This window comes from Erpetoichthys calabaricus, chromosome 13 (genome assembly GCF_900747795.2).
Source record: "Erpetoichthys calabaricus chromosome 13, fErpCal1.3, whole genome shotgun sequence".
Classification (NCBI taxonomy): Eukaryota; Metazoa; Chordata; class Cladistia; order Polypteriformes; family Polypteridae; genus Erpetoichthys; species Erpetoichthys calabaricus.
This window is the reverse complement of record NC_041406.2, coordinates 139,113,691-139,128,639: the sequence shown is the minus strand read 5'-3', so window position 1 is coordinate 139,128,639 and position 14,949 is coordinate 139,113,691. Positions and strand designations below refer to the sequence as shown.

General features: G+C 42.4%; 2 protein-coding genes across 8 annotated transcripts in view; both read right to left on the bottom strand.

The window, feature by feature from the left end:
- The window catches only part of fer1l6 (fer-1 like family member 6), a 124,253-nt gene extending 118,982 nt beyond the window's left edge, over nt 1-5,271 (bottom strand). For all 3 annotated transcript variants that reach the window (XM_051935967.1, XM_051935968.1, XM_028817740.2), the window contains exon 1: nt 5,231-5,271. In XM_051935967.1, the coding sequence (XP_051791927.1) occupies nt 5,231-5,259 (29 nt within the window). In that variant the 5' untranslated portion in view covers nt 5,260-5,271. The remainder of the gene's footprint in view (nt 1-5,230) is intronic.
- Nucleotides 5,272-13,311: 8,040 nt separating this feature from the next.
- seh1l (SEH1-like (S. cerevisiae)) overlaps nt 13,312-14,949 on the bottom strand; it is a 38,500-nt gene continuing 36,862 nt past the window's right edge. Inside the window, exons 9-11 of one of the 5 annotated variants that reach the window (XR_007936621.1) lie at nt 14,620-14,938; nt 14,270-14,436; nt 13,845-13,994 (exon numbers count right to left, since the gene is read on the bottom strand). Coding sequence is in view for 1 of the 5 variants with exons in the window: in XM_028817591.2 (XP_028673424.1) it covers nt 13,805-13,994 (190 nt within the window). In the remaining 4 variants the exon portion in view is untranslated. Of the gene's footprint in view, nt 14,437-14,619; nt 14,939-14,949 lie in introns of all 5 variants that reach the window. The other 4 variants (XR_007936623.1, XR_007936620.1, XR_007936622.1 and 1 more) reach the window with 4 other exon arrangements.

Here is a 14,949-nt window from a genome sequence, read left to right as displayed (position 1 = left end):
AAGACATGTCACACGAAGGATGTGTACTAAATCTGCCACAGTGCAGCAGTGGACACTCAACATACGGTATTTATGTTGACATTTTGGGATTTGCGCGTTTCTGCGTAAAACGTTTTTGGCTCCTTTTCTTGGGTTAAACATAACACAAAGGAGGCTACATCGCCAAGTAGATCAAGTGATGCAAATATTAAACGTGTATTTGAGTTCTTCACGTCGCCTTTTCACAAATCAGATGGCACACACACGACACCAGTTATGGCACCCAAGTGTAAACACAAATAATATAAGCAAACACACCAGATGTGCTGCTGTGTAATAAGCGTCATGGCATATGGCCGGCTTTAGTGAAGTTATCACGTGGATTTGGTGAGGAATGTAAAATATGTCCTTGTAAAATATGAATTACATAATAATGGTAAGCATAACCTCACTGTGACCCTAAACAGAAAATGACTCGATAATTGGAACGGGACGTCCACAATAGGGAACGCTGCTGTTTGCTCAGGACACTCATCTGCTGCAGAGCAATTAATGAGCTATCTGGACCCTTAGGGGTATTCCAGAAGGCTAATTTATTTTTGAAATATAGTTTTAATTTTGATTGTCACTTTGACGGCAGGGTGGCACGGTGGCGCAGTGGGTAGTGCTGCTGCCTCGCAGTTAAGAGACCTGGGTTTGCTTCCCAGGTCCTCCCTGCGTGGAGTTTGCATGTTCTCACCGTGTCTGTGTGGGTTTCCTCCCACAGTCCAAACACATGCAGGTTAAGTGCATTGTCGATATTAAATTGTCCCTAGCGTGTGCTTGGTGTGTGTGTGTGTGTGTGTGTGCGCGCGCCCTGTGGTGGGCTGGCACCCTGCCCGGGGTTTGTTCCCTGCCTTGCGCCCTGTGTTGGCTGGGATTGGCTCCAGCAGACCCCCGTGACCCTGTAGTTAGGATAGAGCAGGTTGGATGGATGGATGGACTTTGACGACAATACAGTTGATTCTCGTTGTTAAGGCTGTCCAGGAGTGGGCGTGTCCTTAGAGGTTGTGACCTGTCAATCAGAGGATTTGCTTCTCCACGGATTTCTTTTTCTCGATTTTGTTTCTCTGGTTTTTAAACTCTGTACGACTCTTACTGGTTGTTGTTCTCCTGATTTGGACCCTCACTATGTAGTTTTTTTTGACTACGTCCTTGTCTTCCAGTCATCCTCTGAAGCCTCCCGCCTGGACGGCATAACGACCATGACTCTGCGCTTTCTTATTTTTCCAAGTCAGACGCTCTTATGCCTGTCTGGTGGGGGAGTGGTGGATTTTTTTTGATAACATTTTTGCTTTTCTTGAACTTCTGTATCAAGTATTTCAGTACACTATGCACTGTGTAGGTGTCATTAAAATTTGAAATGATATGATTTGATTTGAAGATGGATCAACATCATCACTGATGGATACGGCTCATCTAACACAAGTGAACGATACATTGGATATTTGCAAATGGAACATAAAAGTAATGCAATGACGCCTGAACTTTAATGGACTGGCACCCCATGCAGAAATGAATAGTAGAATAATTTTGACCAGGGCAGGACATTCACCCCATTAAAGTTTGCCAATCCTTTCCATCTAATTTCTCCAAAATAACATCCAGCTGAGTTTTGAAGGTCCCATAAAGTCCTACTGTCTACCACACTACTTGGCTTTCTTATTCAATGTGTCTGTGGTCCTTTGTGTGATTTGTAGAAGAAAAACCTTCTAAATTCTGGGCAAAATTTACCGTTCTGTTTCCAGCTGTGCCGCCATGTTCTTGGTTTAAAGCTGCGTTTTTTTCAGTAGTGCGCCATGAGAGGTACCGAAGTGTGTCGTGAAAATAATAGTGTAGCACACCTGGGTCTGAACGTGAGAAAGACAAGCTCCACAGGTGGTGGAGACTTGTCTGAGGACGACAGGACAACCTGGAGAAGCAGACATAAATGTTACAGACACCGCAGTTGGAACGCTTTGGATGCTTCTGCAGGCTGCTAGAGTCCATCTGCCCTGGGCGGCTGCTCGCCAGCGAGTCTCACGGGACTGGTGGATAAGTGGGACTTACGAGTTACCTCTCAGGCAGTAGGACGAAGCTGTGAGATGCCCCCTAAGTGCGCTATGTGCGAACGCTGATCTCAGAGCTGCTTTTTTACTGTTTTTTTCTGGTAGTCTCACCACTTCAGACAGCTGAACACATGTATGAGATATAATGTGTTTAGTAGAACAGTGGTGTGCCTTTTGGCTACAAAAAGTGGGCCACCACAGAAAAAAAAAAGTTTGGGGAACACTGGCTAAGAGTAGCACCCGCAATCCGCTACACCAGTTCCTTTCATAATTTAAAAAAACGTCAATCATGTCCCCTCTTAATCTCCATTTGCTTAAACTGCAAAGGTCTAACTCCTTCAAATCTCTCTTCATACTTCTTAGTCCCAGTATTGGCTTAGCTGCTCTTCTCTGGACTTTCTTTAGTGCTGCTATGTCTTTATTTGTGATATGGAGATCCAAACTGCACACGGTACTCCAGATGAGGCCTCACCAGTGCATTACAAAGCTTAACCCTTTGAACCCGGCCCTCCACGGCATTTTTGCACTAACCCTAATATATGCAGGACTTGGGGATCTCCTTAATTCAACTCACCCATATCGGCATATGGGAAATGTATTAAATGCCATGGCAAAAGCTTTTCCAGGATCTAGAGTCACACAAATTCCACCCATTTTAAATTATGAACGCTCAGAGCAAATAAATTCCTTTAATTGGACTGTGGAACCTCTTCCTGATCCCTTGTCTTGTCCAGTGGGTGTTTTGGAGAGGGTGGGACAATGACTTATGTTTAACATCTCAGTCGGCTAATGTTTTATTTAAAGCATGGTGGCAGAAACTGTTCAACTCATACTCCATCCATCCACCCATTCTCCAACCCGCTATATCCTAACACAGGGTCATGGGGGTCTGCTGGAGCCAATCCCAGCAACACAGGAACAAATCCCGGGCAGGGTGTCAGCCCACCACAGGGCACACACACACACACACACACACACTAGGGACAATTTAGGATTGCCAATGCACCTGACCTGCACGTCTTTGGACTGTGGGAGGAAACCCACTCAGACACGGAGAGAACACACAAACTCCATGCTGGGAGGACCCGGGAAGCGAACCTCAGGTCTCCTTACTGCGAGGCAGCAGCGCTACCCACTGCGCCACCATGCCGCCCTCAACTCATGTTATTATGTCTTACCCCAACATAAACACGTAACTTAAAATTAGTAAATATGAGCCCTAAGGTTAATAATTTTGTTGCAAGGCCTTGATGTTAACACTATTATTCATTTTTTAATTTCACCTTTTTATAATCCCTAATTTAAAAAAATATTCATAACCCTAGTAATTCCTAGAATAATGTTTTAAGTAAATATATTATTTTTGAATATATAAATTAAGTTTTTTTTAGCTGCAATACTGAGATGAGCCAGTAGGGGGCAGTCTGTTTGAACCCTTGCACAGCAAATCTATTTTTAAGCAGTTTTTAATACTTCTTTACATTTATGTGGCGCTTTTCTCACTACTCAAAGCACTCTCCACCCAGGGAGGACCCGGGAAGCAAACCCACAATCTCCTTACTGCAAAGCAGCAGCACTACCACTGCGCCAACTGTGAGGATACATTTTAAAGCCAATTTTAAATATATTGAAAGTATTTATTTATTATACACATAGTAAGTGATAAGTTTATGATTTTTTATAGGAGTATGGGTTTCATGGTTGGGCATTGATAATTCACAATTAAAATTGATCAGACTAGTGTTGCCTTTATGGCCATATCCCTTCCCCTACCCTACCCCTAACCCTAACCCTCCACAGCAGTTGCTAGGAGTATTCGGGTCTGCACTTGGAGATCATTGAGAAGGTCTTGCTGGCAAATCTTAAGACCTTTCCTCAAAAATTACCACCCCAACTCACAGGTTAAACGTATTTGTGTGGGGTTGAGGGATATCACGGAGATGAAACGACCTCTCAATATGTTTGAGCTTGAACAGGTGTGAGAGAGGCGCTCTCCATTGGCAGAACAATACTTTACGGCTATGCCGCTTTCTAATAGTCTATTTTTGGACAGTCTAATTGAGACTTCAAACGTGACTTTATCATTCTTACATATAAGAGAGACATAAAAAGTAAATATCGTTTCAATTCCGGAGTCGGCGCGACTGCTCTTAGAGACCAGTCTACAAGCATCCGAGGAGATGAACGACTTCTAAATGGATTTACTTCCTACATGTAATCCTTTACATTTACGGACATTAAACTTCATCTGCCATAAAAATGCCCAAGCCTGTATGCTGTCCAAGTTTCTCTGTGATGATTCAATGGATATCAGATTATCTGCCAGACCACCTAGCTTGGTATCATCTGCAAATTTAACCAGCTTGTTACTTACATTCCTATCCAAATCATTTATACATATATATTAAAAATGACACCGATTCTAGCACTACCCCTTGTGGGACACCACTCTTAACTTCAGCCAATTCTGATAAGGTCTCTCGCACCATCACCCTCTGCCTCCTGTGTCTGAGCCAAATCTGCCTCCATCTACAAATACCACCCTGAAATTCTACTTCTTCCAGTTGGATGCCCACCGTCTCATGTGGCCCCTTATCAAATGCCTTCTGAAAGTCCAGATAAATCACCTAATATTCCACTATCTGATTGGACACTTTTCTTGCTTTGGTTCCTGCCTTGTGCCCAGTGTTGCCAGGCAAGGCTCTGGTACCCTTGATCAGGATTAAACAGATTTCAGGAAGTTGTTGCCCATGTTAGTCCACTTCTGAGTTGTGGAAATTCCCCACAGGAGGAGAACATGTGAACTCCAGATAGACACCCACCGGGTGTGGAACGCTTATTCTGTGATGCCAACAACAGATAAAACATTTCAGCTTTAACCTGTAGATACAAAACTACAAACAAAACTTCATCCATTTTCTAGACCCGTTGTGGTCGTGGGGAAGCTGGAGCCCATCCAACAAGCATAGGACACAAGGTGGGAATACTCCCTGAAGAGGACACCAGTCCATTCAAGGGTGAGTGCGCACACACACACAGTCAATTTAGCATCATCAAACCTATTAGGCATAAATGCAAACGCTTACAAAACCTGAAACGTTCATTTCCTGGAGCCTGTTAACCCTTTGTGCCCGCAGGCACTCCATCGCGTGCCATGCACTTACTTTTGAGCAGGCGGAGAGGCAGTGTCCATTGTAGCTGCTGCTTTCCCAGAGCCAAATGAAAGTTTCCACCGATGGTTCTGTGTATTTAGAAGGGAGTTCCTCCTCCTCCTCCGTCATGCTCGCTGCTATTCATGAAGGTAAACACTTACTGTACTGACGAAAACATGGCACCACCTTACTGTAAATATGGGATATGTCAGGGCGGCTATCCTAAACTGAGCACGTGGGGTGGGCTTTAGTCTATGGGCTGCGTCAATCTATAAATGGTTGTGGTAGTGAAGTGGGTGGGATGCGGACTTACAGCTCCCGGGTACAAATCCCAGTTCCATCAGTGTGAAGTTTCCAGTTCTGTTCAAGGTTGGCACCTGGCTTGTACCCCATCATTGCTGGGGTAAGCTAAAGCACCCCCATGACTCTAATGAACTGGCATCCCATCTCGGGTTAGTTCCTGCCTTGCACCCAGAACTATAGGGATAGGCCCCGGCTCCCTTGGTCGTTTTTTTGGAGCAAGCAAATTGAGAATCTGATGTATACGTGACATATGCTACAAAGATGCATCTCCCATGAGTTGGTTTCTGCCTTATGCTCCAGCAAAACTGAGGGAGAAAGATACAGTCATGGCTGAAATTATCGGCACCCCTGGAATTTTGCTTGAAAATGCACCATTTCTCCCAGAAAATTGTTGCAATTACAAAAGTTTTGGTATACACGTTTATTTCCTTTATGTGCATTGGAACAACACAAAAAAACAGAAAAAAAGCCAAATCTGACATCATGTCACACAAAACTCAAAAACCGGGCTGGACAAAATTATTGGCACCCTCTACTTAATATTTGATTGCATGCCCTTTGGAAAAAAATAACTGAAATCAAGCGCTTCCTATAACCATCAACAAGCTTGTTACACCTCTCGACTCGAATTTCCGACCACTCTTCTTTTGCAAACTGCTGACAAGGTCTCTCAGATTTGAAGGGCGCCTTCTCCCAACAGCAATTTTGAGATCTCTCCATAAGTGTTCAGTCAGATTTAGATCCGGACTCATTGCTGGCCACTTCAAAACTCTCCAGCGCTTTGTCTTCAACCATTTCTGGGTGCTTTTAGAGGTATGTTTGGGGTCATTGTCCTGCTGGAACACCCATGACCTCTGACGCAGACCCAGCTTTCTGACACTGGGCCCTACATTGCGCCCCAATATCTTTTGGTAGTCTTCAGATTTCATGATGCCTTGCACACAGTCAAGGCATCCAGTGCCAGAGGCAGCAAAACATCCCCAAAACATCTTAGAACCTCCACCATGTTTGACTGTAAGTACTGTGTTCTTTTCTTCGTAGGCCTCATTCAGTTTTCTGTAAACAGTAGAATGATGAGCTTTACCAAAAAGCTCTACCTTGGTCTCATCTGTCCACAAGACGTTCGCCCAGAAGGATTTTGGCTTCCTCAAGTAGATTTTGGCAAACTCCAGTTTGGCTTTTTTATGTTTCTGTGTCAGCAGTGGGGCCTCCTGGCTCTCCTGCCATAGCGTTTCATTTCGTTCAGATGTCGACGGATAGTTCGAGTGGACACTGTTGCACCCTGAGTCTGCAGAACAGCTTGACTATGTTTTGAAGTTGATTGGGGTTATTTATCCACCATTCGGACTATCCTTCGTTGCAGTCTTTTATCAATTTTTCTCTTCCATCCACGTCCAGGGAGATTAGCTACAGTGCCATGTGTTGTGAACTTCTTGATTATGTTGCGCACAGTGGACAAAGGAACATGAAGATCTCTGGAGATGGACTTGTAGCCTTGAGATTGTTGATATTTTTCCACAATTTTTGTTCTCAAGTCCTCGGACAATTCTCTGCCCTTCTTTCTGTTCTCCATGCTTAGTGTGGCACACTCAGACACATAACAGAAAGGTTGAGTCAATGTTTCTCCATTTTAACTGGCTTCAGGTGTGATTGCTATATTTCCAGCACCTGTTTCTTGCCACAGGCGAGTTCAAACGAGCATCATATGCTTGAAATAAAACGATTTACCCACAATTTTGAAAGGGTGCCAATAATTTTCAAGCGCTTGATTTGTTTTTTTCCTCCAAAGGGCGTGCAACCAAATATTAAGTAGAGGGTGCCAATAATTTTGTCCAGCCCGGTTTTTGAGTTTTGTGTGACATGATGTCAGATTTGGCTTTTTTTCTGTTGTTCCAATGCACATAAAGGAAATAAACGTATATACAAAAACATTTGTAATTGCAACAATTTTCTGGAAGAAATGGTGCATTTTCTGGTAAAATTCCAGGGGTGCTGATAATTTCAGCCATGACTGTAGGACAAGACTCCAGTCTATGGGGGACATACACTAACTTGTGAGCCAAATCATTATGAGTACTCACCTAATATTCTGTTTACTCCTCTGTGTGCCGACCCACTGAGGCATGGACTCTGTGAAGGTGTCCTGTGGTATGTGGGACCAGGACGTTAGGAGCAGATCTTCCAACTCCTTTTAAGTTGCAGAGTGGACTTGTTGGTTTAATAAAATCACACAGATCTAGGGAACTGGGAGGCCAGGACAACACCTTAAGCTCTTCTTGTGTTCCTCAAACCATTTGTGAAGTGTAGCAGGGAAAATTAGCCTGTACTTCCAATTGGAGAATACTGTTGCCATGAAGGGGTGCACCTGGTCTGCAATGATGTTTAGGTAGGTGGTAAACATCAAATTAATATCCACATAAATGCCAAAACCCAGGGTTTACCAGCAGAACATGGTCCAAAGCATCATGCCTCCTCCACTGGCTTGTCTTCTTCTAACAGTGTTTCCTGGTACCTTCTCATTCGAAGGTAAATGATGCACATGTACTCATAAAAACAGACCACAGGATTCAATAGACCAGGCAACCTTCTTCCATTGGTCCAAGTTCCATTGTGTGCCCATTGTAGGCTCTTTTGATGGTGGACAGGGGTTAGCACAGGTACCCTGACTGGTCTGTGGTTACAGTCTCATTCACAGCAGGTTTCAATTCAGTGTGTGTCGAAGCAAATTACTACTGCAGCCATCGTTGAAATCATCGCCGATTTGTGCCACAGTAGGCTTTCTGATGGTTGATATCGTACAGCATAGTCTCTCAGAAACCTCTCATATTGATGAGTCTTGGCTGCCCAACGCCCTGTCAATTGTTTGGGGTTTCTCCCTCCTTGGACCAGTGTTGGTAGGTACTCACCATGAATGACCATGAGCACCCCACAAGCTTTGTCATTTAGGAAATGCTGACCCAGTTGTCTGGCCGTAACGATTTGGCCCTCATCAAAATCATTCAGGTCTTTACACCTAACAAAAATCGACTAGGAGTACCTAATGACAGCTTACCGTCTAAAATATCCTGGACCTCAACATGTTCTATTATTACGAGATATCTCATGTCATTCACTTCACTTAGGAGTAGTCCTGATGTTTTTCTCATCAGTGTGTATCTGTAGCAGATACAAACAACTATAAAAGATGGTGGCACTCCAAGAGTCCACACAGTTAAAAGAAGATTAGGTTTGTCATGTTTGAGGAGGGGTCTGCATTTACGTGTGTGACAGATGTCACACTTGATCATGTTTTGACTTATATTACTATACCAGATACATGCTAATTAGACACAATTACAATGTCGTACACAGGAGGCTGACACAAGTCTTATGTAAACACCAGTAAAGAATTTAGCGGAAGCACTATTGCTCACTCATTTGTCCCAAGGATCACGACCCAGTAGTGCTCCTCTAAACCCGATAGCATTGTTGACCCCTTCCCCAGTCTCCTCTCTGGGATACTTACCTTAGCTTACTCAAGCTCCATCAACTTTGACCATCAGCTGCAGATGACACACTGGCATGACCACAACTGTAGTGTTCTTTGCCGCCTGTCAATAAATGGAGAGACCTCCTGTCTACCCCTACCTTTCATACATGTTTTCTGCGATATTACTCATTCATTACATGTTATAAACTACATGAGCCACATTGTAAGGTTAATCATAACTACTCACATCTCTTCCATGAATCTCTCCTGTGGGCACTGATGCCTCTGCTTCTCTGCAAACAGTGGAATCCTCACTTTAAAAGGTTTAGGAAGGAAGAAGGTGGTTAGGCTTCTGGAACAACTTTCTGTTTAATATCAGTGAAGTGCAGAATGCAAAGTACTGAAGGATCTGATAACGAAAGACGAGATAGGACCTGCCAGGCTGCCCGTTTTCTTAAAGGGGCCACACAACATCCTCTGTTCACCAACTGGCCACCTAACTGCTGTCAAATTGTGAGATGGAGCCAGTGCAGATTGGACTTGTTCTACCATGCTTGGGCATGTCCTCCTGATGGACCAGAACCGCATTCTGAAAGTAGCCATGAGATTGGACACACCACCTGGGAAAAGGAAGCAAGTAAGACCAAAACACAAACTGGAGGAGGACTGTAAGAATTACACCTCTCATGGGGCGAAGCACAACAGCAGCCAATGACAGAACAAGATGGAAGCAACTGTCACAGTCTCGTGTTCCATAGGGAACTAAGAGATACAAGAGAAGAGAGTTCCAGTACATCCCACAGATGTTCAAGGTGTGGCCTTTGAGCATCAAATTCCACAAATCTCCCCATACAATTCACACAATGTGTCAGGGCGCATTATCCACCTCAAAGATGTCATTTCTACTGGGGAATACCATTGCTATGTAGGGGTATACCTGGTCTGCAATGATGTTTAGGTAGGTGGTACACGTCAAATTAACATCCACATAAATGCCCAAACCCAGGGTTTCCCAGCAGAACATTGCCTAAAGCATCACACTACCACCTCCACCGGCTTGTCTTCTTCCCACAGTGCATCCTGGTACCATCACTTCCCCAGGTAAACAACCCAAATATACCCAGCTACTACCATGATACAAAAGACAATGGGATTTATTGGCTCAAGAGATCTTCTGCCATTAATCCAAAGTCCAGTTCTGATGCTCACGTTGCACCGTAGGTGCTTTCGACAGTAGACAGGAGTTAGCATTAGGCACACCAACTGGAATGTGGCTAGAGTCCCATAATGCAGTCAACCCTGCTGGGCTGCCTGCATTCTTAAAGAGGCCACATGTCATCCTCTTCTGTTGACTAACTAGGATTGGGATTCTGTGCTACCACCAAGACAGTGTTTCGCCACCACTGGGCAGTCCATGAGTTGTTATTGTACTTATCTGCAATTATTTATAATGGTAACAGGTCACAGCAACGATTGTGCTCAATTCCCCCGCTCGCAGTTGATTCACAAGATTTGGAAACCCCCATCCCACCCCCCAAAAAAAAAACCCTTGCTGGGTCATGACAATGGAAGGGTTGAGAAACACTGGTCTGGGCAAGATACTGCAAGGTTGTCATGTTCTTCATGTTCTCCATTCTTGTGCCACAACCCTATTGGCTGGCCTAACCTTCATCTCACCTCACTCATACAAACCATTTCACCATATGGTATCCCCTGGTGGTGTGCTTTTCTTCCCAAACTGGCATGTAGTTTACCTTGAGGGAATTTCCCTTGGTTTTTTAAGGTCTTAATGGGTCCTTCTTTACATTTTTACCACTTGCAAGTCCTTGACACCCCTTCACGTCTTACTCAATAATGAGAGGCCAGAGAAGAGTAGGAAGGCTGAAAGTTCAGTGGAGAGGTGTAAGCTGTGAGGAGAGATTGAAGGAGTTGAACCTTTCTAGTTTCAGCAAACAGAAATTGAAAGCGGACTTGACTGAAGTGTTCCACTGGACTCTGCACACGGAACAATAATTGCCAGAGTTTGGCCAAGGCGGGTTGTGCTGTTACACATTTATTCTTTAATAGTTTTGTTATCTTTTGAATCTGGCTTATTATGTTACTTTATTAATTCAAAATTTTTAATTTTGATCTGTTTTTATTACGGCTAAAGCGGAGAATTTCTGAGCTGATTTTGTTGATTTTTATATGCCATTTCAGGTTATTTGGGTTGCAGAATTCATTTCTGACATTTGTTACTTTCTAAAACGTTTCTAGAGTTATGAATTTTTCACGCTCTTTGATATTTTAATAGTGCCATTGTTTAGGATGCACTCCCAGTTACGTGAGGCGTGGCTACGAGAGGTCACAGCACCTAATGTCATTCACACAACCAGTTAAAATGTCACCTACGGCAACCTTTCCCCATCCAAACTTTTTTGTTGTCATTTAAGTATCATTTTGAAAAACTTTACTAATTTTGTTTTTGTGAATTTATCAGTTATTGTCATGTGTATTAATTTCAGATTATTGTCTTTTGTTTGGAGTATTTGATTCTTTTCTATGGAACTTGTCTTTTAGGAGTTACACCTAGGGAGGCAGGTACTGCTGACACCAAGTGAGGGGGCGAAGTAGTTGACTTCTTTTTTGCCCACAGACATTACCAGGAACAATTAGAAGAGCAATGACATCACTTCCACTACAGTTCCAGAAAGTTCCTCCTTCACTTCAACCGCCATATAACATTCCAACCCAAAAGTCAAGGTTCAGTTCAGAACTCACATCTGCATGAAACACATCAACTCATTAGGAGTGATAGTTTCTAAAATAATGGATCCAAATCTATGGTATATTTTTCATCTCATCATTAAACAGGGAAGCTGTGTTGTGGTGAATCCCAACTCTGTCTCGTCTCTCATCTTGTTTTACACCTGAACAGTGCCGTTTGAACATTAACTAAATTAAGGCAGACCTTAGGCTGACAAAGTGGCACACTGGTTAACATGCTGTCTCAGCTCTAAAAGCCCTAGGTTCAAATCCAAGCCTTGGTGCGTTTTCCTTACATATTCAGGCATAGTGTGGGCTGACTCTGTAATGGATTGGCACCCCATCCACAACTGAATCCTACCTTGCAACCAACCGGATTTTAAAGCGGAGAGTTTAAAATTCAAACCCATCTCAGCATGGGTATAAACATAAAATGAATATTAAGTGAAATGCCTATAATGGAAGGCTAAGAGTCTCATCCAAAAGGAAAAAGCTTCAGTGCAAACTCTACTAATCCATTTTACTTCTTATCTTTAAGTGCGGTATTTGCATTTCGACACTTATCAGCAAGGATGGCAATGCAAAATGAGTTCTGCTGAATGACAACCAACAGAAGGTGCCCCTCATTACCCTGGAACTGTTGCTTTAAATGTGCTGAATCTATTTTATGACAGTATTTTGCACTTTCCTTTTCAGATAATGTTTTATTATAAAGACAGAAATATAAAACAACAAAAATTTACCAGATTGCAGATTCCTTCCGTTTTTTCCAAAACTACTACTTCTTTCGGCTGCTCCTATTTAGGGGTTGCCACAGCAGATCATCTTCTTCCATACCTTTCTGTCCTCTGCATCTTGTTCTGTTACACCCATCACCTGCACGTCCTCTCTCACCACATCCATAAACCTTTTCTTAGGCCTTCCTCTTTTCCTCTTCCCTGGCAGCTCTATCCTTAGCATCCTTCTCCCAATATACCCAGCATCTCTCCTCTGCACGTCCAAACCAACGCAACTTCGCCTCTCTTACTTTGTCTCCCAAATGTCCAACCTGATCTGACCCTCTAATGTCCTCATTTCTAATCCTGTCCATCCTCGTCACACCCAGTGCAAATCTTATCTTTAACTCTGCCACCTCCAGCTCTGTCCCCTGTGCTACTGTCTCCAACCCATATAACATAGCTGGTCTCACTACCGTCCTGTAGACCTTCCCTGTCACTCTTGCTGATACCAGTCTGTCACAAATCACTCCTGACACTCTTCTCCATCCACTCCACCCTTCCTGCACTCTCTTTTTCACCTTTCTTACACAATCCCCATTACTCTGTACTGTTGATCCCAAGTATTTAAGCTCATCCACCTTCGTCAACTCTACTCCCTCCATCCTCACCATTCCACTGACCTCCCTCTCATTCACACACATGTATTCTGTCTTGTTCCTACTGACCTTCATTCCTCTCCTCTCATATCTCCACCTCTCCAGGGCCTCCTCAACCTGCTTCCTACTATCGCTACAGAGCACTAAAATAAAAAAAAGTGATACCCAGAAGTTACTGACTTTGAAAAACGTTAGAACAAATTCTTTACAAACCTTTATTGCAGAAAAATATAAATACACAAATGTGTTGAATATAAACATAAAAAAAACATACATACAAGTCGATTCTAAATTTAATCCGGCAACATGGGAAAAAAGTCCCTTTGGGCAGTCTTTTTTTTCCAGATTTTCAGTTCAGCATGAGGAAGCTTTCTCAAGACCTAAAATCCAAAAGCTGTGTTTCAAGTTTGGTAGTATGCTTGAGAATAAATCCCACTATGAAGAAATCTATTTTTAAATGATTACACTTTTTACGATGATAAAAAAGGAACGCTCCTTCAAAACAGACTTTCTAATTATTGATTTGAATAAAAGATCACTTTCAAATTGCTTTGTTCAAGTACTCAAAAAGAAACAGACCACAAATTGGAAAGGCACAAAAACTGTAATCAAACATTAAAGCGCACAGTTGCAAAGACTTTTAATAAATTAACTTTTTTTGTTTGTTAGTTTTTGTTAAGGAAAAAAATTTTTTTTAATCCCCTTCATTTTCTGGTAAGGGGTTTAGAGGCCGAGTTGTATATCGTCTGCGAGGGTGAGGAAGCTGATGGCTGGCAGTGTCAGCGTCACAAGTTTGTTCTATCAGAGTAGGTGGAGGAAGAAGCTGGGCATAGCTGGACCATCTCGATCCAGCACGAGGGGGCTCCAGAGGGGGAAAGAAATACCTGAAACAATGGAGACAGAAAGACAACAACAAAAAAAAAAGAGAAAAAAATAAAAACAAAACAAGAGAAAGGTAGTAAATACAAAGGAAGGGAAGAGGAGACTTCATGCTGTAAAACAGTTTAGAAAATAACCATGCCAAAGAAAATAATAATCAAAATAAAAATAAAAAAAATTAAGCACAGAAAAAGTCGCCGAATGTCTCTAGCGGGAAAAGTCTGTAAAAGCTTTTAAATGTGAAGAGGAAACAAAAACTCAACAAACAAAAAAAGCACACCTGAAGAATATGAGAAGTGAACAATACACAAGGAAAGCCAAAGCTTTTCACAAAACAGGTTTCAGGATTTTTTGGGGGGTGGGGGGTACATTTTCCTATGAAACTTATGCATAGTCCTAAACAGTTAAATAATTAACGATTCCCAATCTTGTATGACAAATTCAAACCTATAAAAAAAAAAAAAAAAACACAATTCAAGAATTTCAGAATGTAACAGAATTCTTTGCCATAAAAGTACAAATTAGAATTTTTTTTTTTTTTTTTAACACAGTATACTATATTATGTTTATTCACAATCAGAGGCAACAAAAAAGCATAAACAGTATTATGGTTTACTCAGAGTTTAATACCTTTGATTATATCTGCGTGTCACGTGCTGCCCGTTTTCTGGAGGAAAGTAAATGTGTTAAACAAACACATCAAAGGAGTAATGAGCATTTATTAATATATCATTTCCAGACAAGTTCAATAATATATAACAAACTGCAGAAAATAAAACATCCTTGAGGTTTGTGATTAGTAATTAACAGACTGTTGGTATTTCTTGGGAGAGGTCAGTCGGCGCAGGGAAGGGGAAAACGGAGTTCTCTTTCCGTTCCTGTGTGCATGCAACAAGCAGCAAAACAGCAAAGATACTCCAGTTAGCTCGGTATCAGCTGTCCTTTCTTTCTGTTAAAAAG